The sequence below is a fragment of the Dasypus novemcinctus genome, chromosome 23, assembly GCF_030445035.2.
Source record: "Dasypus novemcinctus isolate mDasNov1 chromosome 23, mDasNov1.1.hap2, whole genome shotgun sequence".
Classification (NCBI taxonomy): Eukaryota; Metazoa; Chordata; class Mammalia; order Cingulata; family Dasypodidae; genus Dasypus; species Dasypus novemcinctus.
The window spans coordinates 39,730,313-39,754,294 of record NC_080695.1 but is presented as its reverse complement, the minus strand read 5'-3'; the positions used below and the strand labels follow the sequence as shown (position 1 = coordinate 39,754,294).

General features: G+C 36.6%; 1 protein-coding gene across 1 annotated transcript in view; it reads left to right on the top strand.

Annotated features, from left to right (window-relative positions):
* The window catches only part of LOC101441443 (phospholipid-transporting ATPase ABCA3-like), a 207,241-nt gene that overhangs the window by 104,264 nt on the left and 78,995 nt on the right, over window positions 1-23,982 (top strand). Inside the window, exon 10 of the mRNA XM_058286294.2 lies at window positions 2,731-2,829. Within this exon, the coding sequence (XP_058142277.2) occupies window positions 2,731-2,829 (99 nt within the window). The remainder of the gene's footprint in view (window positions 1-2,730; window positions 2,830-23,982) is intronic.

The window sequence follows — 23,982 nt, the reverse complement described above, 5'->3', positions numbered from 1 at the left end:
ATTTTTTAAAAAAATATTACATTCAAAAAATATGAGGTCCCATTCAACCCCACCGCCCCCACCCCCCACTCCCCCCACAGCAACACTCTCTCCCGTCATCATGACACATCCATTGCACCTGGTAAGTACATCTCTGGGCATCGCTGCACCCCATAGTCAATGGTCCACATCATAGCCCACACTCTCCCATGTTCCATCCAGCGGGCCCTGGGGGGATCTACAGTGTCCCGTAGTTGTCCGTGAAGCACCACCCAGGACAACTCCAAGTCCCGAAAATGCCTCCCCATCTCATCTCTTCCTCCCATTCCCTGCACCCAGCAGCCACTATGGTCACCCTTCCCACATCAATGCCACATTTTCTCTGTGGATATTGGACTGGTTGTGTCCATTGCACATCTATGTCAAGTGGGGGCTTAGATTCCACATGGATACTGGATGCAATCCTCCTGCTTTCAGTTGTAGGCACTCTAGGCTCCATGGTGTGGTGGTTGACCTTCTTCAACTCCATGTTAGCTGAGTGGGGTAAGTCCAATAAATCAGAGTGTAGGAGCTGAAGTCTGTTGAGGCTCAGGGCCTGGCTATCATATTGTCAGTCCAGAGATTCAAATCCCCTAAATATATTTTAAACCCCAACACCAACTACAATTCCAGTAAAGTAGCATGAAAGTCTTGTGAAAAGAGATCCCATCTGAGTCCAGTTCCATCACGCAGAAACACCAGCTCCAAAGAAGGGCCATCTGACATGGCAGTGAACCCCATCTGCCATGACCATAGAACCCGTGGGTCTCTTTATCCCTCAAAAGAACCAATACCTGGGGTTGTATCTACTTTATCAGTATTTCCCAATATGATTGCAGTGCTGTGTTTCCCTTCTGCTAGAGACAGTGTATAATGTCTATGTGGCCTTCATTAAATGGGATAACACCCTGTCAGGTGTCCATCTTGATGGCCTTTGTGTAGCTGTTGTTTCTCATCCATTCTAGTGTTCTTTCAACCCATTTGCCTGAAGGTGACAGAGGTCATAGAATATCCATCTCATGCAGTGGGAACATGCCCATTGTTGAGTTACTTGTGCTTTAAATAAGGTAATTTGATCTGACTAGAGTTTAGTAGGGCATCCAAATACATCCAAAACAAAGGTGTTTTTCCAAAGCCACAGATAGTGGTTCCAGATTCAAATGACATGAGATTGCTATTCCATAGTCAGAGTATGTGTCTATAAATGTCATGTACCATGTTAACCCATGACTAAGGTTAACAAGTCTAAAGTAGTCAATTTGCCACATTTGTGCAGGACCTAAGACCCAGCCAATATGGACCAGCTCATTACTTTATATGGCCTGGATTTGTTGAGATATTCTTTAAAGGTTATAAACTGGTTCTTTGAGAATAAATTTTATAAACTCTTGTCAAACTTATCAGAAAGATAAACAGAAGACACAAATTACTTATATTAGGAATGAGCAAGTTGATATCACTACACATTCTACAATTATTATATTCAAAGAATAGTAGAGAGTTCTATAAACAATACTATACCAAAAATTAGACATCAGAGATGAAATGGAAAAAATCCCTTGAAAGATATTTACTACTAAACCTGGCCCAGGAAGAAAATAAAGGTTGAAAACCTTCTTTTTTTTTAAAGAAATTGAATCTGTACTTAAAAATTCAAGGACCAGATGGCTTCACTGATTAATTCTACCAAACATTTAAGGAAGAAATAACACCAATTCTACACAAACTTTCTAGAAAATATGAGAGAAAAGAACATTTCCCAAGTTATTACAAAGGCTGGTATTTCCAAGATACCAAATCAGGCAAAGACATTGCAAGAAAAGAAAACTACACACCAATGAACATAGACACATCCACTCCTTAACAGAGTATAGAGACTGTTGAATATCGGTGAAAAACTACAGACTGGAGTGATCCTATTGAGGAGAAGATTCAAAAGGATCATGAATAATGGTCTTAAAATAGGTGAATAATTGTCATAGGAAGAGGGGTCAGATTGCATTGAAGAATAAAATTAGAGCCAGTTATCACAGCAAGATAAGATTAGAAATGGAATTCATTCTAAAATATGGAGGGAATTTAGAAAATAGTTTTGAGTTCATTATCTATGAGGGTAATCAAATGTAAGTTTAATAGGCCCTCATTGGTAATGGAAAATGTGTTCAAGAACTGGATGGGTTTCTGGAGAAGATAATCTTTTGAGCCTAAAATATTGTTAATTCTTCCTGGTAAAACTGTTCTTTAGAACTCCTGATGTAACTCCAACATAATAGGCAGAACTGCCATATAACTCCCCTAGTTATTTTATTAAGCATTTTCCTCTCAGTGCCCAGTTCCTACTTTACTAACTCCACTTTCTATTATTCAGTGATATCTGCTCCTTGTAATTTAAGAAATATTTCTTCTTTAATGTAGGAGCCATGTGTGAATAGATTAACTCTTGTCAACTAGCTATAGTCCTTAACATATATAAGTAATAATTGATAAATTTATTAGAATAAAAGATTTATATCAAAGATCAAATTACAGTGGGGTTCTTTGCTAAGATAAATCCTTCTTCCTATTTGTTTCACCATAAGCATTGCGGTGTAGAAAGAGCTACTAAACATTTTCCCTACAGCTAATAAGAAATTATTTTGAGACAAACCAATACTAAAAATTCATCTAGGCAAGTGCTAGTTCTATCTTTTCCTTTTCCTCCTTTCCTTCTAGGTTTGAAGCTCTATTTAATGATCTGGATAAGAAACAGGAAGAGTTAGGCATTGCAAGCTTTGGTGCTTCAGTCACTACCATGGAAGAAGTCTTCCTTAAGTGAGTAATGATAACTAGAAAAACAGAAAAAACAACACTTCCACCTATAAAATCCTATGTGATTTTTAGTACAAACTTCACCATGTTTGTGATTGGAGTTATCACAATATTAATGAGTTTTCAGATATGTTACTATTTTACACTATTGCATTTCCATATATTTAGCAGAGAAATATGTAAAGATTTTGAACTTGGACCTTGATGTATGTACCTTTTTGTGGTAAAGGGTTTAGAGTTAAAACAAAGAATTAGCATCTTTTCATCTTAGACAAAGTTCTACTTCCAACTTGAAGTCCATGTAAGAAATCACTTTAAAATCATGACCAAATTATGTTTGTGTAATCTATTTAATTTGTACATAGTTTGTTTCTTCTCTGTATGAAAGTGCCTAGGGAGTTCAGGCTGTCAGTAGGAAAAGGAGCTGGTTAGCTCTCAAAAGAATTCACGAAATGTCCTTTTTCTGATGAGGATATGACAGACTAGGTCTAGACTTCATTCTGTCATGCTCAGGGATCTAATATTGTCAGTGTCACAAAGTTGACTTGGACTGCTGTATATAAATCAGAAGGCCACTTCATTAATTTACAATAAGAAATAGAATGGCCTCCATGCTACATAGGGAGCTAAATTATAAGGTTATTTTATAAGTACTACTAGAACAAGTTCTGTAAGGGCAGGGGCCATGTCTATTTTGTTCACTGTTTATACTTGGGGCCTAAAACAGTGTCTGTCACATAATGGATATTCAAAAATAGTTCCTGAATGAATGAATGAATGAACGAACAAATGAACGAATGAAATTTAAAATGATAATCTTCACACTAGAGCATCAACCTGGGAATTTACAGGTTAAAACCTTGAACTATGACACCATCTCTCCTGGGAGTTATTGCCAATGTTTTCCTAAGTCTCTTCTCCTGCCCTCTCCTTAATAACTAATCTTTCTTTAGTTCGGTTTGTACATGCCACCAAATTTTAGTCAATAACCACTGTCACTTTTCAGGTGACTATCTCTGCTCTTATCAATCATGTTTTTAGCCACGTTAAGGATCAGAGGGCAATCTGTTCCCATAGGGACACATCTCTATCACCCCTACTAACTCCTCATTGTGGTAAAATACTTTGTACAGTATACTTAAAAAAAGCAAGCCTTAGTGGAAGGAAGAAGGGCAGCAAAGTCTGGTAGACCTGGAATAGGATGTTCGTACAATGGCCTCACGTGAGTTATATAATCTCTCCAAGCTTCAGTTTAACCTCTCTAAAAAGGGCTAATGTGAAGATGAGGTAATTTATTTAAAGGACATTGTACAATGCATAACTGCACTGTAAATGTGTATGACAACAATGATGAGAATGATTCATGAAGACTACAGAGTAGTTTAAATAGTTAAATTGAGCACTTACTATTTTCAAAGTACTATTCAATTCAAAATGTTGAATTTGGTGACATTAAATCCTTACAATGACCCTCTGAAGTAGGTTCTATTAGTATCCCCACTTCGTAGGTAAGAAAACTAAAGCCAGATAAATTACATAATTCTCAAAGCCACAAAGTGAGTAAGGGGCAGATTCAAATTAAATCAGTAGAGTTTTTGTTCTTATTGATTTTGAGAACTCTGTAAATATTAACAATCTTTACCCTTAAAAAACATCCATCTTGCAAGCATTTCCCAAATTTGTCATTCCCTCTTAAATTTTATTATTTTGAACTAGAGTCTATATTTTTCTAAAACATTTTCTATTATGATTACTTTTTTAGGCTTAGAAAAATATTTCCAAGTCAAATTAAATAAATACCCATATTTTATTTTACTATTTTTGTTTCCATTAAATGGTTTTTATTTTATTATATGAGGCAAGGCATGAATTTAACTATTTTTTCCAAATGATTACTCTATTGTCTCAATGCCAGTCACCTGAAATGCTACCTTTGCAATCTTCCATGTCCTGAGATCTTTTTCCAGAATCTATCTTCTATCTACAAATCTAATTTTATATTTATATGCTAATTATACAGTCTCCAAAACATTTTAATAGTTTGATAGTACAATTCCTCTTCATTATATTTATATTTCAAAATTATGATAATACTAATCTGCCATCATTTTGTCAGCCATCTACCCCAAAATTATACTTGAAAATCCTTAAAAATTATTTACCTTCTCTGATTCTTTGGTGTTTTCCAAATAGACTATCATCGTATCTGCAAATAATGATTTTCTATTTTCTATTCTTTTTGTTTTATTGGAAAAAAAACAAAATGCAAATAGTCCATCAATGCCCCTATAAGATTCAAGAATCTGTATGTGCCTAATCTGGAAATAAAAAATAAAAAATATGATGTAATTACAAAGAAAAGTTAAAATGCATGGTCTATGGGAGACACTAACACACAACTCTCAGAAACTAACAAATGAGGTAGAAAAAAATATGACCAAATAGCTTTAGTAATGCAGTTAAGCTTCTCTACCTTTCTCTCTCATATATATAAAGAGCAAGATCTTTGTCCCTAAAAGACAATATGCTTTTCTAACATATGTACAACATGTTTTCAGGATTAAAAAAAATAATCCTCAAATAAGAGAACTTGACCATACCATTTGTCACACAAATGTCACTATTTGTTACATATCCTAAAATTCACCTTTTAATTGGGTTATCTACCTGTGTTTGCTAACTTCTTGTATTTTTATGAGAGGATATAGGTGTGCAATTTGCAGCCAGGTGCCTGCTGAGGTTAGGCTTCTACCTTCCTATGGAAACTGGTAGATAGGGGCACCATCTTCCTTAATGATTACATTTTAAAGAATTGGCCCCAGGTCATTGAGAAAGACATTCCTGGGTTGTAAAGCTGGTAAGAGTCTTATTTAGCTTTTAAAAAGACATATACACATCTTAAAGGGTAGAGAAAAATCTACAGTTATAAGTTTTCCAAAGAAAGTGCTCTAAGAAAAGGGAGAGGGAAGAGAATCTCTTTCACTTTTTTCACCAGGGAAAATTATTTCTTTAATATTTTTTTGGTCTATATTTACTCTTACAACACTAAAATAGCTAAAGACAATAAAAGGAAATAAAATTATAAATCAATCTCATACATGAACATAAAATGCAGACATCCTAAACAAAAGATCAGCAAACCAGATCCAGCAATGTCTAAAGAAATAATTCCAAGTTAGGTTCATCCCAAAGAGGAAGGATGGGTTGTTGTAAAAATATCCTTTAATGTAAGTTCACCCCATCAACAATTTAAAGGCCAAAAACCATATAACCATCTCAATCAATGTAGAAAATTCACAAAAATGCAACACGGACTCATGATTTTAGTGAAACAACAACTCTTAGCAAACTGAGAATAAAAAGGGCTTTCTTAGCCCTAAAAGAAATAGCTACTGAAACTTTAAACAAAATGATACATAAAGTTGATGAAAGGTATGGTTGTCCATTATAACTCCTACTTTTCCACATCATCAGAAAGAAATGGAGGTATAAGGATTAGAAAATATATTAGGACAGGCTAGCCTGTGCTTTAATAACAACAACAAAAAAAAAATCCCCAAAATTCATCAGCTTAACATATAAAAATGTTTATTTCTCTCTCTTAAGTCTACTGCAAGTCAAGTGATCCTCAGGAGCAGTTCTTTTCCTTGTAGCAACTCAACAGTCCAGGCTCCTTATATCTAATGCTGTACCATCTCAATATCTGGCCTCCACAATTGTCAAATAGGAAGAAAGAAATAAGCAATGGCATTCGTTACTCCTATTCAAATCCTAGTGCTCAGAACAAATCACACAGCCGCCCCTAATTCCAAAGTGCCATATATATGTGAGGGAGCATATGAATATTTCATGATTAGTGATTCTGCCATAGAAAGTTAGAAACAAACAAAATATCACTATTTTAGGCACTACAATCATCCATTTAAAAAATTCAAAAGAGGCATACAAACATTTAGAACTAACTAGAGAGCCATGTATGATTGCTAAGTACAACATAAATATGTCAATATTTACATCAACAATTCTGTTAATAACATACTGTAAGAAAAAGGAAACCGTTCACAATAGCAGCAAAAATAAAAATACCTAGGAATGAGTCAAACAAAAAAATGTGTAATCTCTTTACAGAAAAAATTATATAACATTTTGGTAGAATGAGAAAGAGATTAAAATATGGAAAGATCTGCTCACTAATGTGGAATCCCAAAATAATAATGATATTTTTTCCAAAATAGTCTTCGTATTCAATGAAGTTTCTACCAAACTTCTAGCAAAATCTTCTTAAACTGATTCTAAAATCCATATGGACGATATTGACCAAGAGAGAGAAACTCAAGAATTGACAATGTATGTTTGAAATCAATAACAGGGATTAGGAACTTACCATATTAGATATGCAGACCTATAAAACTATACTAATTTAAATAATGTGATACTGGTGTAGGAATAGACAAGTAATCAGTAGAACAAAATACCCAGGAATAAGGGATCTTGAAAACAGTAAGGGTGACAAGTTGGGAAGAAATGCTATTTGAAAAAAATAGTGTTGAGGACTTAGGTAGGAGCATAAGCTGCTCCAGGGTGCTATTCCCCCACAGAATCTTTGAACAACTACCAAAAACTGACAGAGCCATTACCCTCAAAACTCCAGAAAATATTTAATGGTTGCAGTAACTGGGCAAGTGCTGAATCAAGAAAACACAACTTTAAAAACGGTAATAGAAGCTCTTGGTACACTTGCTGGCCCTTCCCACAATCCCTCCTAAATGCAGGGTGGAGCAGGCCTACCCTCCCATTGTGAGTCCCTGGCCCTGTTCCAGAGGGAACAGAGTAACCACTGTGCATATACTGGGGTGCCTGTATGTCAATGCCAATCTGTAAAGTGGCATTCTGAAAGACTGAATCAGGACATTCATCTGGAGCTTGCCCCCTCAAAACTTGTGCTGCAGGCAGAAACATCTTGAAGATAGCTAAAGCAGTGTAAGAAACAAGTCAAAGTAGCCTGGGGCAAAGGATTATGAGCCTTAATAATCCTTGAGCACCTGAGGGGGGGGACAGTCTATCTCATAGGGAGTGGAGGGGACATTAGGACTCCTATAAATGGGGGAATTCCTAAGGCCTCAAGTGAGCACAAGTCCAGGTCAAGACACAGGCTCAGAAAAAATGGAGAAGTCACTGCACTTCACTGTTGCCTCAAGTTGATCTTCTTGATAGAAAAGTAACTCTGAAGGACAATACCAGGAAATGTAGAGCCAATTTACAAGGTGTTTTTGCATTGGTTTGTTTTTGTTTGTTTCTGGCACTCAAGGAAAGCTCTGACATATCACTATCTGGATACAAACTACAGGAAAAGACAGCTCAGGGACAAAATCCCAGAATTGACACTTTTTAAAAAAAGAAGATTTAGATTACATAAACATTACATTAAAAATATATGGGAGGAGGGAAATGGCTGTGGCTCAATCAGTTGGGCTCCTGTCTACCATATGGGAGACCCTGGGTTCAGGTCCCGGGGCCTCCTTGTGAAGGCAGATTCGCCCACATAAGCACGCAGCAAATGGACACAGAGAGCAGACAACAAGCAAGCTGCAAGGGGAGGGTGATAAATTAAAAAATAATGATAAATACACAGAAGAACATACAGCAAATGGACACAGAGTACAGAGAGCAAGCAAAAAGCATATATATGGGAGAAGAGTGATGGGGTGAGGGTGGGGTATATGGGAACCTCTTATAGTTTTTAATGTAACTTTTTTTGTGATTTATGTATCTTTAAAAAAAACAAAAATTAAATTAAAATTAAATATATATATATGGGATTCCCATATGCCCCACTCCCTACCCCTTCCACACTTTCCCACATTAACAACATCCTTCATTAGTTTGATACATTTGCCACTCTGCTGAAATTCAGGGCTCAACTGGCACATGGAGGGACCAAAGATTTAAGTTTCTGGGAAATATATTTAGTATAATGCTAATTATAGGTTCAAATAAAAGTGACAGGGGAGCCATGTATATGGAAACTAAAAATGAGTCTAACTCTGTTACACTGGGGAGCGTAAATTCCCAAGTAGGGTCCACTAGCAAGGTGCTGAATTCTTGAGCTTGTCTGCCCTACTTATAGTGTCTGGATGTCTCTAGAGTCTCAGGAGCCCTGCCATTTGAGGCACTGTTTACTGTGGCAGTCAATGAGATCTTGCTGAGATGTGCATAAGTGCAACCTCTTGAATGATCTCCTGACCGCTTTAAAATCTCTTAGCCATAAAAACTCATTTGTACATGCCATTTCCCCGTTTTGGTCAAGGTCTTTTTCTAGATGCATTGCTAGTTGGCACTTGGTAATAATCCTTCAGTGCCAGGGAGGCTTATACCTGGGAGTCATGTCCCACGTTGGGGGGAAGTAGTTTGTTTATATGCTGAGTTTGGCTTAGAGAGAGGCTACCTTTGAGCAACAAGGAGGCTTTCAGGAGGTACAAAGTTAACACTTTAAAATCTTAAGGTGTACAGTTCAGAACAAAAGATCACAAAACAAAGAAACAGGAAATGATGGCCTATCCAAAGAAATAAACAAAGTTGTTCAAAGATTCTGTGGCAGACTGGCACACCTCCATCTTTGTTGACCAGGAAAAAGGAAGTCCAAGTCTTACAATCCTTTGGTTAAATTTATTCTTAAGTATATTTTTCTTTTTGATGCTATTTTAAATGGAAATGTTTTCTCAGTTCTATTTTTCAGATTATTCATTGCTAATTTATAGAAATACAACTGATTTTTCTTTAGTGATCTCTTTTCTTGCAACCTTAATGAATTCATTAGTTCTAGAGTTTTTTTGGGTTCTTTTACAATTTTCTACATATAAGATTATGCCATTTGCAAATAGAAATAGTTTTACTTTTTCCTTTCCAATCTTGATGCTTTTGGTTTCTTTTTCTTCATAATTGCCCACAACAGAACCTCCATACAATGTTGAATAGAATTTGTGAGAGCAGACTTCATTGTGTTATTTCTGATTTGGGGGGAAAAGCTTTAAGTCTTTCACCATTAAATATTATATTAGCTGTGGGTTTTTCATAGATGTCCTTATCAAGTTGAAGAAGTTCCTTTCTATTTCTAGTTTGTTAAGCAAAATATCATAAAAGGTTTTGGACTTTTATCAATTGCTTTTTCTACATCTATTGAGATGATTGTGTGTTTTTCCTTTTATTAATATCATATGTTGATTTTCATATGTTTAACCAACTTTGCATTACTGGGGGGGAAATCTCATTTAGTCATTTAAATAATCCTTCTTTTTGCAGCTAGGGACTCAGCTTCCTATTGTTTGTTTAGAATTTTTGCATCTATGTATATAAGGAATATTACACTGTAATTTTGTTTTCTTGTGATGTCTTCATCTGGCATTGGTATCAAGGTAATGCTGGTCTAGAAAATGTTCCTTCCTCTTCAATTTTTACAAGAATTTCAGAAATTGTGTTAATTCTTCTTCAAATTATTCTTCAAATGCTTGGTAGACTGGAGCATATCTATAAGGCATGTAAATGTGTTCAAGTGTTCATGGGGCACTGTCATGGTGGGTAGAGATTCAAATTATAACTGAAAGAATATCAAATTTCCATCCTGGGGAGCTCTGTAATGTTCTCTAATGGTACAACAAGAATCCCCCAAGCACAGGGGCAGTGACTAGTGAAGGAAGAAGGACTATTGATGGGTCCTTGATATTGATGAATATACTTATGAACCTTTACTTTTGAAATTGAAACTTAGCCTAGTATTATAGGGTGCCTAAGAGTTACCTCCTGAGAGCCTCCTTATTGCTCAAATGTGGTCTTTCTCTAAGCTGAACACAGCATATAAATGCATTACCTTCCCCCCCAGCATGGGACCTGGCTCCCAGGGATGAGCCTGCCCAGCACCAAGGGATTATTACCAAGCACCAACTAGCAATGCAACTGGGAACAGATGTTGACCAAAAGGGGAAAAGATAAAGACAAATGAGTTTATGTGACTAAGAGACTTCAAAGTGAATTGAGAGATCATTCGAGAGTTCATGCTTATGCACCTGTCATCAGGATCTCATTAACTGCCCAAGTAAATATTGCCTCAAATAGCAGAGACATCCAGACACTGTAGGCAGGGCAGACAGCTCAAGAGTTTGATGCCTTGCCAGTGAGCCCTGCTTGGGAACTTATGCTTCCCAGTGTGACAGAGTTGGACTCGTGTGGTTTCCCTATTCATGGCTCTTCTACCCCTTAGAGTTGAACCTATAGTTAGTACTAGAGTTGATAGGTGTATGTCCAAGACACTTAAATCTTTGGGCTATCCATTTGCTCTCAGGACCCCGAATCTCAGCTAAGTTGCAATACCTACTCTCCAGTTCATTGGACTCACCCAGGAGTCCTAATGAGGAGATGATGGACAATGCCCATCCCAAGGAACAGAGAGAGTCTGCAACTGCAAGCAAGATAGTCCCATCATCTGTCCCATGGGATCTAAGCCCCCTCTCAATTAGAGGTGGAGTGGGCATCACCATCCCAGAATCCTCAGGATTGGAGAATGAAAGATGGACTGAGTAGACTTACTAGTCTATTCTAGTATACACTTATTGTGATTTTAGCAATGGAAGAACTTTCATCATTGATATGGAGGCAGTGGCTACTGGAGGTTGTGAGGGGAGGGAGAGGGAAAAACAAGTGTAATATGGGGACATTTTTGGGACTTGGGAATTGTCCTGAATGACATTGCAACGACAGATACAAACCATTATATATCTTGTCATAACTTATAAAATTGTGTGGGAGAGAGTGTTAACTACAATGTAAACTATAATCCATACCTAGTGGCAATACTCCAAAATGTGTTCACCGATAGTAACAAATGTACCACACTAAATGAAGGATGTTGTTAATGTGGGAAAATGGGAGAGATGGGAGTGGGGCTTATGAGAATCCCCTATATTTTAATGTAATATTTATGTAATCTATCTTTTTTAAAAAAATAAAAAACTATTTTTTTAAATGCTTGGTATAATTCACCAGTGAAGTCAACTAGTACTGCACTTTCCTTTGTTGGAAGTTTTTTTTTATTACTAATACATATTTTTACTTACAGGTCTATTCACATTTGCTATGTATTCATGAGTCAGTTTAGGGTAATTTGTGTCATTTAAGAATTTGTCCATTTCACCTAGGTTATATAAATTGTTGGCAGGTATTTGTTCATAGTATTCTCTTATAATCATTTTTATTTCTGTAAGGCCAGTTGTTATGGCATCTATTTGATCCCTGATTTTAGAAATTTAAATCATCTGTCTTTTTTGGTCAGTCAAGCTGGGTTTGTCAGCTTATTGGATGTATTAGTCAGCCAAAGGGGTTCTGATGCAAAATACCAAAAATTGTTGATTTTTACAAAGGATATTTATTTGGAGTAGAAGCATACAGTTACCAGGCCATAAAGCATAAGTTACTTCCTTCACCAAAGTCTGTTGCCACATGTTGGAGCAAGATGACTGCTGGTCTCTGTGAGGGTTCAGCCTTCATCTTCCTCCTAAGGCTCTGTGGTCCCAACTTCTTCCTATCTCGGCTGCAGGCTGTTGCCATGTGTTGGAGAAGGATGGCTGTGATGTCTGCCAAGGTTCAGGCTTCCTAGGTTTCTCTTTGCCAAGGCTTGTTTCTCTCCAGGCTCAGCTGCTGTACTCTCCACAAGACCAGCTGTAGACTATCAGGTGAACAGCTCTCTTCCCGGGGCCTCTGTTGTGTCTAATCCAGCCTTCTTTCTTTCCTCATGTAACTGCTTCTCTCTGTGTTTACTTCCTGGGCTCCAGGATCAAAACTCCAACCTCCCTCCTCTGCGGTGCAGTTTACAACAACACTGTAAACAGGCCCATTTACAAACATAACCCAAAATCTATTTTTGGAATTCATAAACAATATCAAACTGCTACATTGGTCTTTTCAAAGAACCAACCTTTGCTATTGGTGATTTTCTCTTTTGTTTTTCTGCTCTCTTTCCCTTATTTCCACTCAAATCTTTAATATTTCCACTCCTCTGCTAGTTTTTGTTTTAGTTTACTCTTTCTCACATTTCCTCAAGTAGAAAGGTAGATTATTGATTTTATATCTTTTCTCTTTTTAATGTAGGCACTTAGAGCTTTAAATTCGCCTCTAATCGCTGCTTTTACTACAGCCCACAAGTGTTGGTATATTGTATTTGCACTTTTAGTTCATTTCAAAGTTTTTTCTAATAACCCTTGTGATTTCTTCTTTGACCCATTGGTTATTTAGGACTGTGTTGTTTAATTTCCACATATTTGTGAAATTCCAAATGTCCTTTTCTTATTGATTTCTAATTTAATTCCATTGTGGTCAGAGAACATCCTTTGTTTTCAATCCTTTTAAATGTATTGAGACTTGTTTTATAGCCTTACAAAATGAACAATCATGTAGAATGTTCTATGTGCATTTGAGAAGAATGCATAATCTGCTTCTGCTGGGTGGAGTATGCTAAAGTTGTCTGTTAGGTTTAGTTTGTTTATAGTGTTATTCAGGTGTTTTATTTCCTTGCTGATCTCTCTAGTTGTTATCCATTATTGAAAATGAAGTTGAATTTTCCAACTACTTTTGTTGAATTGTCTATTTCTACCTTTAATTCTGTCATTGACTCTGTAATTAGGTGCACATATATTTGAAACTATTATTATATTTTCTTGATGGATTGACTTTTATCATTATAAAATGATCTCCTTTGTCTTTACAAAGTATTTTTGTCTTAAAGTATATTGTGTCTAATATTAGTATAGCCAGTCTGACTATCTTTTCATTATTTTTATTTTCAAGTTCTTTGTGTCATTGAATCTAAAGTGGGTCTCTTTTAGCATAGAGTTGGATCATGTTTTTTTATCCTATATGTGAAAATCTACAGTTTTTAAGTTTTTATATTTTTTATTTTTTTATATGAACTTTATTTTAAAAGAGGTTTTACATTACAGAAAACTTACATCGAAAGTATAAGGTATTCCCATATACCCTACCCTCTCCCCTTCTCACATTTTCCCCTATTAATAACATCTTATATAAGTGTGGTACATTTGTTACAATTGATGAATAAATATTGAAGCATTGCTACTAACCATGGTCTATGATTTACATTATGGTTTACACTTTGCGCTGTACAATTTTATAGGTTTTGACAAAGTGTATACTGACCTACATTTGTCATTGCAAAAATAATGCAGAACAATTCCAATGCCCTAAAAATGTTCTACATTCCACCAGTTTCCTCTCTCCCCCTCCTCTCAGAACCTCTAGTAACCAATATCTTTGCAGCAATGTTACAAGTTCTTCCATTACTCCAATAATAATGAATCTACTTTGGTCAATGGTTGCATTCCTCCCCATACGTTTGTTCATTCCTCAATCTTGAGGATTTTAGGATGGTGATGCCAGCTCTGCTTCAGATTGAAAGGGGACTTGGATCTTATGAGGCAGATAGAAGGTACTGTTTTGCTAGCAATTGTAGATATTCTTTGCTTTGGGGGATGAGGGCTGTTCATCATCTTCTTAGTTGTCCTGGGCAAATCCGATGAACTAGAGAGTAGGTGTTGGCTGCTCCTGTGCTGAGATTCAGGGCTCAACCAGCATATGAACAGACCAAAGATTTAAGTCACTAGAACATATATTTAATGGGATTAGTGCTAGTTATAGGTTCAAATAAAAGGGGTAGTGGAATTATGTATAGGGAAATTATAAAGGAGCCCAACTGTTACAGTGGGGAAATAGGTTATCATATATTCCAAGATAAGGCCCACCAACAGGGTGCTGATTTCATAGAGTTCTGTGGCTTGTCTGTGGTGTCCAGATGTCTCTAAAGCCCTTGGGAGCACCCCTGTTTTTGTTGTTCTTTTGTGGCATTTAGTGAGATCTGCCTGGGACATGCATAAGCATAATCTCCTGAATCACTTTGAAATCTCTTAGCTATAAAAACTCTTTTGTATTTAATTTTCCCCCTTTTAATTTGAGACTTTAACCATTTTACATAGAAGAGTTTAGGCCTACCATATTGCTATTTGTTTTTGATATATATCATATATTGTAATGTTCCTCAATTCCCCATTACTGCCTTCTTGGTGTTACTGAGATATTTTTTAGTCTATCATTTTATATCCTTTGTTATTTTATTAATACTTATTTAAATTTTAGTTATTTTCTTAGTAGTTTCCCTGGAGATTACAATTAGCATCTTTATAACAATCTAGTTCTGATTAATACCAACATAATTTAAATAGCTTATAAAAATGTTCTACTCTATAGCTCTGCCTCTCCTTCATACTGCTATTGTCATCAATTACTACTTTGTATATTGTATGCCCATCAATATAGACTGATAATTATTGCTTTATGCATTTATCTTTTAAGTCACATTAAAAAAGGAGTTACAAACAAGAAATAAATTTATACTGTCTTTATGTTTACCTATGTAGTTAACTTTCCAGTGATCTCTATTTTTTTCATGTGGATTCACGTTACTGTCCAGTGTCCTTTCCTTTCAGCCTGAATGACTCCATTTAGTATTTTGCATAAGGTAGGTCTGCTAGCAATGAACTCTCAGTTCTTATTTCAAATGTCTTTATTTCCCCTTCATTTTTGAAGAATAGGTTTTCTGGATATAAAATTGTTGGTAAACAGGTTTTTTTATTTTAGACTTTTAAAATTTCTTCCCTCTGCCTTATGGCACCATGGTTTCTGATGCAAAATCAGCTGTGAATCTTATTGAGGATTCCATACGTATGACAAGTTGCTTCTCTCTTGCTCCTTTCAAGCATGTCTCTTTCAGTAGTTTCAGTATAATATGGATCTCTTTGCATTTATCATACTTGGAGTTTGTTGAGATTTTTGGGTGTGTAAATTCATGTTATTCATCAAATTTGGAAAATTTTTAGACCATTATTTCTTCAAACAGTCTTTCTACTCTTTCTTCTTCTTGGTCTCCCTTTATGTGTATGTTGGTACATTTGGTGATGTCCCATATCTCTCTGAGATTCTGTTCATTTTTCTTCTTTCCTTTTATTCTTCCTGTTCCTCAGAAAGGATAAACTCAATTGACCTATCTTCAAGTTTACTGATTTTTACTTCTACTTACCTAAATCTACTTTGATCCCCTCTAATGAATTTATTTTCTGTTATTGTATTTTATAATCCCAGAATATCTATTTGGTTTTTTTAATAATTGCTATCTCTTTATTCATATTTACTATTTGTAAGACCTTATTTTCATTCTTTCCTTTAGTTCTTTAAACATGGTTTCCTTTATCTTGTTGAACATACTAAAAATATCTTATTTACTGTATTTTCTAGTAAATCCAATGTCTGGGCTTCCTCAGGAACAGTTTCTTCTGATTGCTTTGTTTCCTGCTTATGGACCATCTTTTTGTTCTTTGCAGTTTTTGAGGAACTGTACATTTTAAATATAATGTGATACCTCTGGGAATCAGATTGCTCCTCTCTCCATGGTTTGTGGTTGTTCCTGTAGTTGTTTGCTTAGTGAATTTTCTGAACTAATTTTGTGAAGTCTGTGTTCTTTGTTGTGTTAGACTAAGTCTCTACTCAGTTATCTTAGTGGTCAGCTAATGATTGTACAAAGATTTCCTTAAGTACCTTGAATGGGTAAGTCTCCCATTCTTTTCCAAGGGACTTAGTGGGCATCTTGGGATATACCTTAAACACTCCATCAGACAGTTTTAAAACTCTGCATTAGGGGAGTGGATGTGGCTCAAGTGGTTCAGTCCTGCTTCCCACATGGGAGGTCCTGGGTTGGGTTCCCAGTGCCTCAAAAATAAATGAATGAATAAATAAACAATAGCAACAAGCAAACCAATGAAAAACCCAACTCAGGGGAGTCAATATGGCTCAGTAATTGAGTACCGGCTTTCACATATGAGGTCTCAGTTTCAATCCCCAGCCCCAGTACCTAAAAAAAAAAAACAACTCTGCATTATCCTTCACTTCCTGCTTGTAAAAAGTCTTAGAGTCAGCAGAAGTGAGAGCTTAGGACCTTCTGACATCTTTCTCAAGCATATGCACAGCCCTATGCATGCACATGGCATTCCACATTGCCAAGAATTTGTCAGATCTTTTCAAAGCCCCTGTGGACATCTCATTCCTAATATTTTCATTTTAAGTATTTTGGTTAATCTATAGTTTGTTCCAATGGTTATTCACTATTTCAGGCAGATGCAGTGTTAAAACATTTGCTTGTAAATGTTTCAGCAAATTGCCCCTTGAGAAGACTTTTAGCACTGATTGAACACCAAGGCAGGTCAAGTAAAAACAAGCCCTTTGAGTGAGGTCTTCCAGGGAACCACCAGACAGGCCAAATAATAACAGTTCCTTGGGAATGAGGTGGTTTTTTTTAATGTAATACTCTTTTTTTTTTTTAATTTCTCTCCCCTCCCCGCCCCAGTTGTCTGTTCTCTGTGTCTATTTGCTGTGTGTTCTTCGTCTGCTTCTGTTGTTGTCAGCAGCACAGGAATCTGTGTCTCTTTTTGTTGCATCATCTTGTTACATCAGCTCTCCATGTGTGTGGCACCATTCCTGGGCAGGCTGAACTTTCTTTCACACTGGGCAGCTCTCCTTACGGCGGGGTGTACTCTTTGCACGTGGGGCTCCCCTACGCGGGGTTACCCCTGCATGGCAGGGCACTCCTTGTGCACATCAGCACTGCACATGGGCCAGCTCCACACGGGCCAAGGAGATGTGGGGTTTGAACTGCGGACCTCCCATGTGGTAGACCGATGCCCTAACCACTGGGCCAAGTCTGCTTCCTGGGAATGAGGTTTTGAAAGAACCCCCCAACTCTGTTCTACTCTCTCTTTTAGTAGGAATACAGGCTGCTAGTTTTCAAGACTTCTAAGCTGAAGAACATGTGATAGGATTAGGATAAATTAAAATGCCACAGGCTTCCTATTCTTACAGAGATTCAGCCATTTTTCTTGAATAAATGCCTCCTGGGTTCTGAAAAAGTTCATTATGACTAATTTTGCCAATTTTCTTATTGTCTTTGTGGATTTGTGGAGGGTGAATTTTTGGAGGTCCATACTCTATCATTTTCATTGAAGACCAGGCAAAGCTAGTATGTTTGGTTTTTTTTGTCTTTATTTATTTTTTAATGTTACATTCAAAAAACATGAGGTCCCCATATACTCCCCACTCCCCTCACCCCACTCCTCCCATAACAACGACCTCCTCCATCATCATGGGACATTCATTGTACTTGGTGAATACATCTCTGAGCACTGTGTACCACGTGGTCAATGGTCCACATTATAGTTTACACTTTCCCCCGGTCCACCCAGTGGGCCATGGTAGGACATAAAATGTCCAGTAACTGTCCCTACAGTACCACCCAGGACAACTCCAAGTCCTGAAAATCCCCCCACATCACATCTCTTCTTCCCACTCCCTACCCTCAGCAGCTACCATGGCCACTTTCTCCACATCAATGCTACATTTTCTTTGAGCTAGTTCTTTTTAAAAGTTAAGAAATAGAAAAGACAGGGGGCCCAAATATACAAATTTTTAAAATCATAAAATTATTTTGCATACTATGACTATGTAAGTACATTAAGTATTGAAGAAATAAAGATTTTTCTAGAATGTATAAAGAAGTCTAAACAGTCCAATTTCCCTAAAAGAAATGGAGGAGTTTTTTAACTACTCTAAAAAATGTCCAAGGGGGAGCCAATGTGACTCAGTGGTTGAGCATTGGCTTCCCACATAGGAGGTCCCAGTTTCAATCCCCAGCTCCAATACCTCAAAAAATAATGCCCCAGGTAGCTCCAAAATGGAATTCTACCAATTAATCCCACAACTACTTAAAATATTAGAGAAGTAGAAAGACTTCCAAATTTTTTATGAAGTAGGTATAACATTGACAATGAAAATTAACAATGTTGTATAAAAAAGGACTCTCACTTATATTTACATTGCAAACAAAATACAACGGCATATTAAATATACATTATGGGGATGTGGTTCTGGGACAGATGGAGTAAGCACACTCCACCCTGTCTCTCCACTCAATTGGAAGAATGTATGGAATAGCTTTCTAAGGACTCTGAAAAACAAAAACAAATGATATCAAGCAAACTGGTGAACTAGTGAAGATCCCATGTACATGAGATATTCACTAAGATAGGCCATATCCTGAGATATAAAATAAATCTTAATAAATGTAAGAGTTAAAATCAGGGAAACAGACTTGGCCCAGTAGTTAGGGCATCCGTCTACCATATGAGAGGTCCGTGGTTCAAACTCTGGGCCTCCTTTACCCGTGTGGAGCTGGCCCATGCGCAATGCTGACACTCGCAAGGAGTGCCCTGCCACGCAGGGGTGTCCCCCGCATAGGGGAGCCCCCACGCACAAGGAGCGGGTCCCATAAGGAGAGTCGCCCAGCGCAAAAGAAAGTGCAGCCTGCCCAGGAATGGTGCTGCACACACACGGAGAGCTTACATCAACAAGATGACGCAACAAAAAGAAACAGATTCCTGTGCCGCTATCAACAACAGAAGCGGACAAAGAAGACGCAGCAAATAGACAGAGAGAACAGACAGCCGGGGTGGGAGGGGGAAGGGAAGAGAAATAAATAAATAAAATCTTAAAAAAAGATAAAAAGAAACAAGGCGCAGCAAATAGACACAGAGAACAGACAACTGGGGTGGGGGGGGAGATAAATAAATCTTTAAAAAATAAAACAAAAAAGAAAATTAAAGAAAAAAAAGAGTTAAAATCATACAGAGCTTGTTCTCTTACAATAATAGAATTACCAGAAAGAAAGAATAGAAAACTATATGGAAAATCTCCATATACTTGTTTTTGTTTTTTTGGTTTTTTTTAAAGATTTATTTTTTATTTTTTTCTCTACCCTTCCCCTCTCCCCCAGTTGTCTGCTCTCTGTGTCCATTCGCTGTATGTTCTTCAGTGACCACTTCTATCCTTATCAGCGGCACCAGGAATCTGTGTTTCTTTTTGTTGCATCATCTTGTTATGTCAGCTCTCTGTGTGTGCAGCACAATTCTTGGGCAGGCTGCACTTTCTTCCGCGCTGGACGGCTCTCTTTACGGGGTGCACTCCTTGTGTGTGGGGCTCCCCTACGCAGAGGACACCCCTGCATGGCAGGGCATTCCTTGCGCACATCAGCACTGCACATGGCCCAGCTCCACACGGGTCAAGGAGGCCCGAGGTTTGAACCGCAGACCTCCCATGTGGTAGGCGGATGCCCTATCCATTGGGCCAAGTCCACTTCCCTCCATATACCTGTAATAGCACATTTCTAAATAATCAGTTATGAAAGAGGAAGATTCAAATGATATTAGAAAATATTTTTCATTGAACAAAAATGAAATTACAAATTAAATCAAAATTTGTGGGATGCACCTAAAGCCGTGCTTAGAGGGAAATTTTTGGCTTTGAAACCCTATATTAGAAAAGAAGAAAGCTCTCAAATCAACAATCTTATTTTCCACTTAAAAAACCAGGAAAGAAGAGCAAAATAATCCCAAACAGTAGAAAGGAAATAATGAAAATAAGACTTAAAAAATCAATGAAAGGGAAGCAGTTGTGGCTCAAGCGATTGGGCTCCCATCTACCATATGGGAGGTCTAGGGTTTCGTTCCCAGGGCCTCCTGGTGACAGCAAGCTGGCCCACACAGTGAGCTGGCCCAAGTGGAGAGCTGGCCCACCCGACAAGCTGACCCTAATGGATTGCTGGCCTGCACAGGACTGCTGAACCAAGCAGGAGTGCTGGCACACGTGGCAAGGTGGCCCAAGCTCAGAGCTGGCACAGCAGGATGACACAACAAAGGAACACAAAAGAAGAGACAGTGGGAGATGCAGCAGACTAGGGAACTCAGGTGGCACAAGAGACTGAGAGCCTCTCTCCCACTCTGGAAGGTCCCAGGATCGGTTCCTGATGCCGCCTAAAGAGAAGACAAGCAGACACAGGAGTGCACAGTGGGTGGGCACAGTCAGCAGACAGCGAGTGCAAAACAATGGAGATGGGGATAAATAAATTAATAATTTTTTTAAGTCAATGAAGCAGAAGGGAGAAGAGCAATAAAGAAAAATAAAAATCAAATAACTAAAAGCTGGCTCTTTGCAAACATTAATAAAAAAAGAAAAAGAAAAAAGTGAAGACACAATTTACCAATATCAAAATGAAAAAGGTAATATCATTACAGAACCCAGCAGACATAAGTGGATAATAATGGAATCTACAAACAACTAAATGCCTGTAAAATGAAATGGATCCATTTTTTGAAAGCCAAAATCTACCAAAACTCACCCAAGAAGAAACTAGTAACCAAGAATTGCCCTAATCTATTAAAGGAATTGAATTCATATTTTATGATCTTTTAAAAATAAACTAGTCCAAGATTATTTCACTGGTGAATTCTACCAAGTTTTTAAGAAATAACACCAATTAAGTAATCTTTTCCATAAATTAGAAGAGGAAATATTTCCCAGCTCATTTTATGAAGCCAGCAAAACCTTGATAAGGAAAAATAGAAAAAGAAAATACATAAACAGAAAACTAAAAACCACTGTCTCTCAGCAAAAATCCTCAGCAAATATTAGCAAATCAGATACAATATATTAAAATAATAATGCATCACAACCAAGTGGGGTTGATCTCAAGAATGCAAGGCAATTTAATACAAAATTTAAAACTATTGTAATAGTCTAAAGAAGAAAGACTACATAATCATATGAAATGATGAAGAAAATGCACCTGACAAAATTCAATGTTCATCCACAGTACTCTCAGATAAATAAACCACAAATAAACATTAATTAAAAAGGAACTTCCTTAACCTGATAAGGAGCATCTGCAAAAACTTTCAGCTAACGTCATACTTAATAATGAAAGATAAAATGTTTTCATGGTAAGATAAGGAACAAGGAGAATATGTCCACTTTTACACCTACTTTTCAGCATCATCCTGGAAGTCTGAATCAGGGTAATAAAGCAAGAAAAAGATATGAGGCCTATGGATTAGATATGAAGAAATAAAGCTGTCCTTGTTCACAGATGACATAATTATCTACTTAGAAAATCCCAAGGAATCAATTTTTAAGAAAGCTTCTAGAACTAATAAGTAAGCTTAGCAATGTACAGGATACGAAGTCAACATACAATAATCAGTTGCATTTTATATTATAGCAATGTACAATTGGAAAACAAATTTTATAAGCATTGGTATTTTTAAAGCCATAAATGAAGTAAGTATGAATATGCAATAGATAGGCAAGATCTATATGCAGAAAACAGTTACACACTGGTGAAAGAAATCAAAGAAGATCTCAAAAAAGGAGACACATATCATGCTCATGGATTGAAAGATGCAACATAGTTAAGATGTCAGTGCTCCCAAAATGATCTATAGGCTTAAGGCAATTCCAATAAAACCCCAGCAGAATTTTTGGTAGCTCTAGATAACTTATTTTAAAATGTAAATGGAAAGATAAAGAACTAGAATAGATAGAACAATTTTGAAAAAGAAGAGTGCTGGGGAACTCACACTACCCTATTTTAAGGCTTACTCATTTTACTGTTAGACTAATATTACTATAAAGCTAATCAAGACTATGTGGTATTGAAAAATGAATTGACATATAGATCAATGGAACAGACCAGGAAAGTTCAGAACTACATGAATATGATGAATTGAATTTCTTATATATTTTTATTACAGAAGTTGTGAACTTACTAAAAAATCATGCTCATGTATAGAATTCCCACACAACAACTCTGACCAATTGATTTTTTTTAAGGAGGTAGCAGGGATTGAATCCAGAACTTCAAACATGAGAAGCAGGTACTCAACTACTTAATCTACAGCCACTCCCCTGATTTTTCACAATGGTGCAAAGGAAAGAATAGTCTGTTCAAAAAGTGGTGTTGGAATATCTAGATGACCATATGCTGACAAGAAAATGAACCTCAACATAAACCTCTCATCCAAACAAAAATTAAATAAAAATGGATCATAGCTCTACAAGTAAAAAATAAAACTATAAAACTTCCAGAAAAAAATGATAAATTTGACTCTACCAAATTTTAGAATTTTTGCTCTCTGAAAAGCATTGTTAAGAAAACGAAAAGTCCAAATAGAGATGGAGAAATTTATTTAATCAAGATTATATAAAGAACTCTCAAAATTCAACAGAAAGAAATAACCTCTGCCACCCCAAATATGCAGAAAAACTTTAGCAGATACTCCTCCAAAAACATTATCTGGACGGCAAACAAATATATGAAAAGATGTAAAATGCAAATCAAAACCAAAACGGGGTGCCACTACATACCTATTATAATGCCCCACCCCCCAAAAAATGGCAATACCAAGTGCTAATGAAGATATTAATATATAGTATTCTCACGCATGTGGGAATACAAAGATGACACATCTACCCTGGAAAAAAACCTTTAGCAATTTCTTATTAAATATTTACATATCACATGTATAAGCAATTCCACTCCTTAATTTTAACCCCAGAGAAATGAAAACTTGGCTTCACACAAAATCTTATATAGAAATGTTTATAAAAGCTTTATTCATAATCACCAAAAATTGGAAACAACCTAAATGCCCTTCGGTGGTGAAATGAAAAATAAATTGGGGTATGTCCATATAATAGAATGCTACTCAGCAATAAGAATTAATGAACTACAGATAATGCAACAAAGATAATATGCTGAGAAATGAAGTGTAAGTTTCTAGAATATCATTCCATTTATGTGACACTCTGTGAAAGGCAAAACTATTGAAGCAGAGAATAAATCAGTGATTACCAGGGGTTAGGAATGAGGAAAGGGTTAGACTGCAAAGGGGCATCATCAGAGAATATTTTGGGGATGATGGCCCTGTATCCTGATTGTGATGGTAGTTACATGAATCAACATGAGTTAAAATTCATAGTACTTTGTACCAACAAATACTATTTTATTACTGTATGTAAATTTTAAAACAGATCAAAATCTCTTTTAAAAAATGTATTATAACAAATGGTGTTTATTTAGAAATGTAACAGTGGTTCAGTATTAGGAAACCCATCAAATAGTTAATCATAAAATTAGGGCTAAGAGGGGAAAAAATCATGATT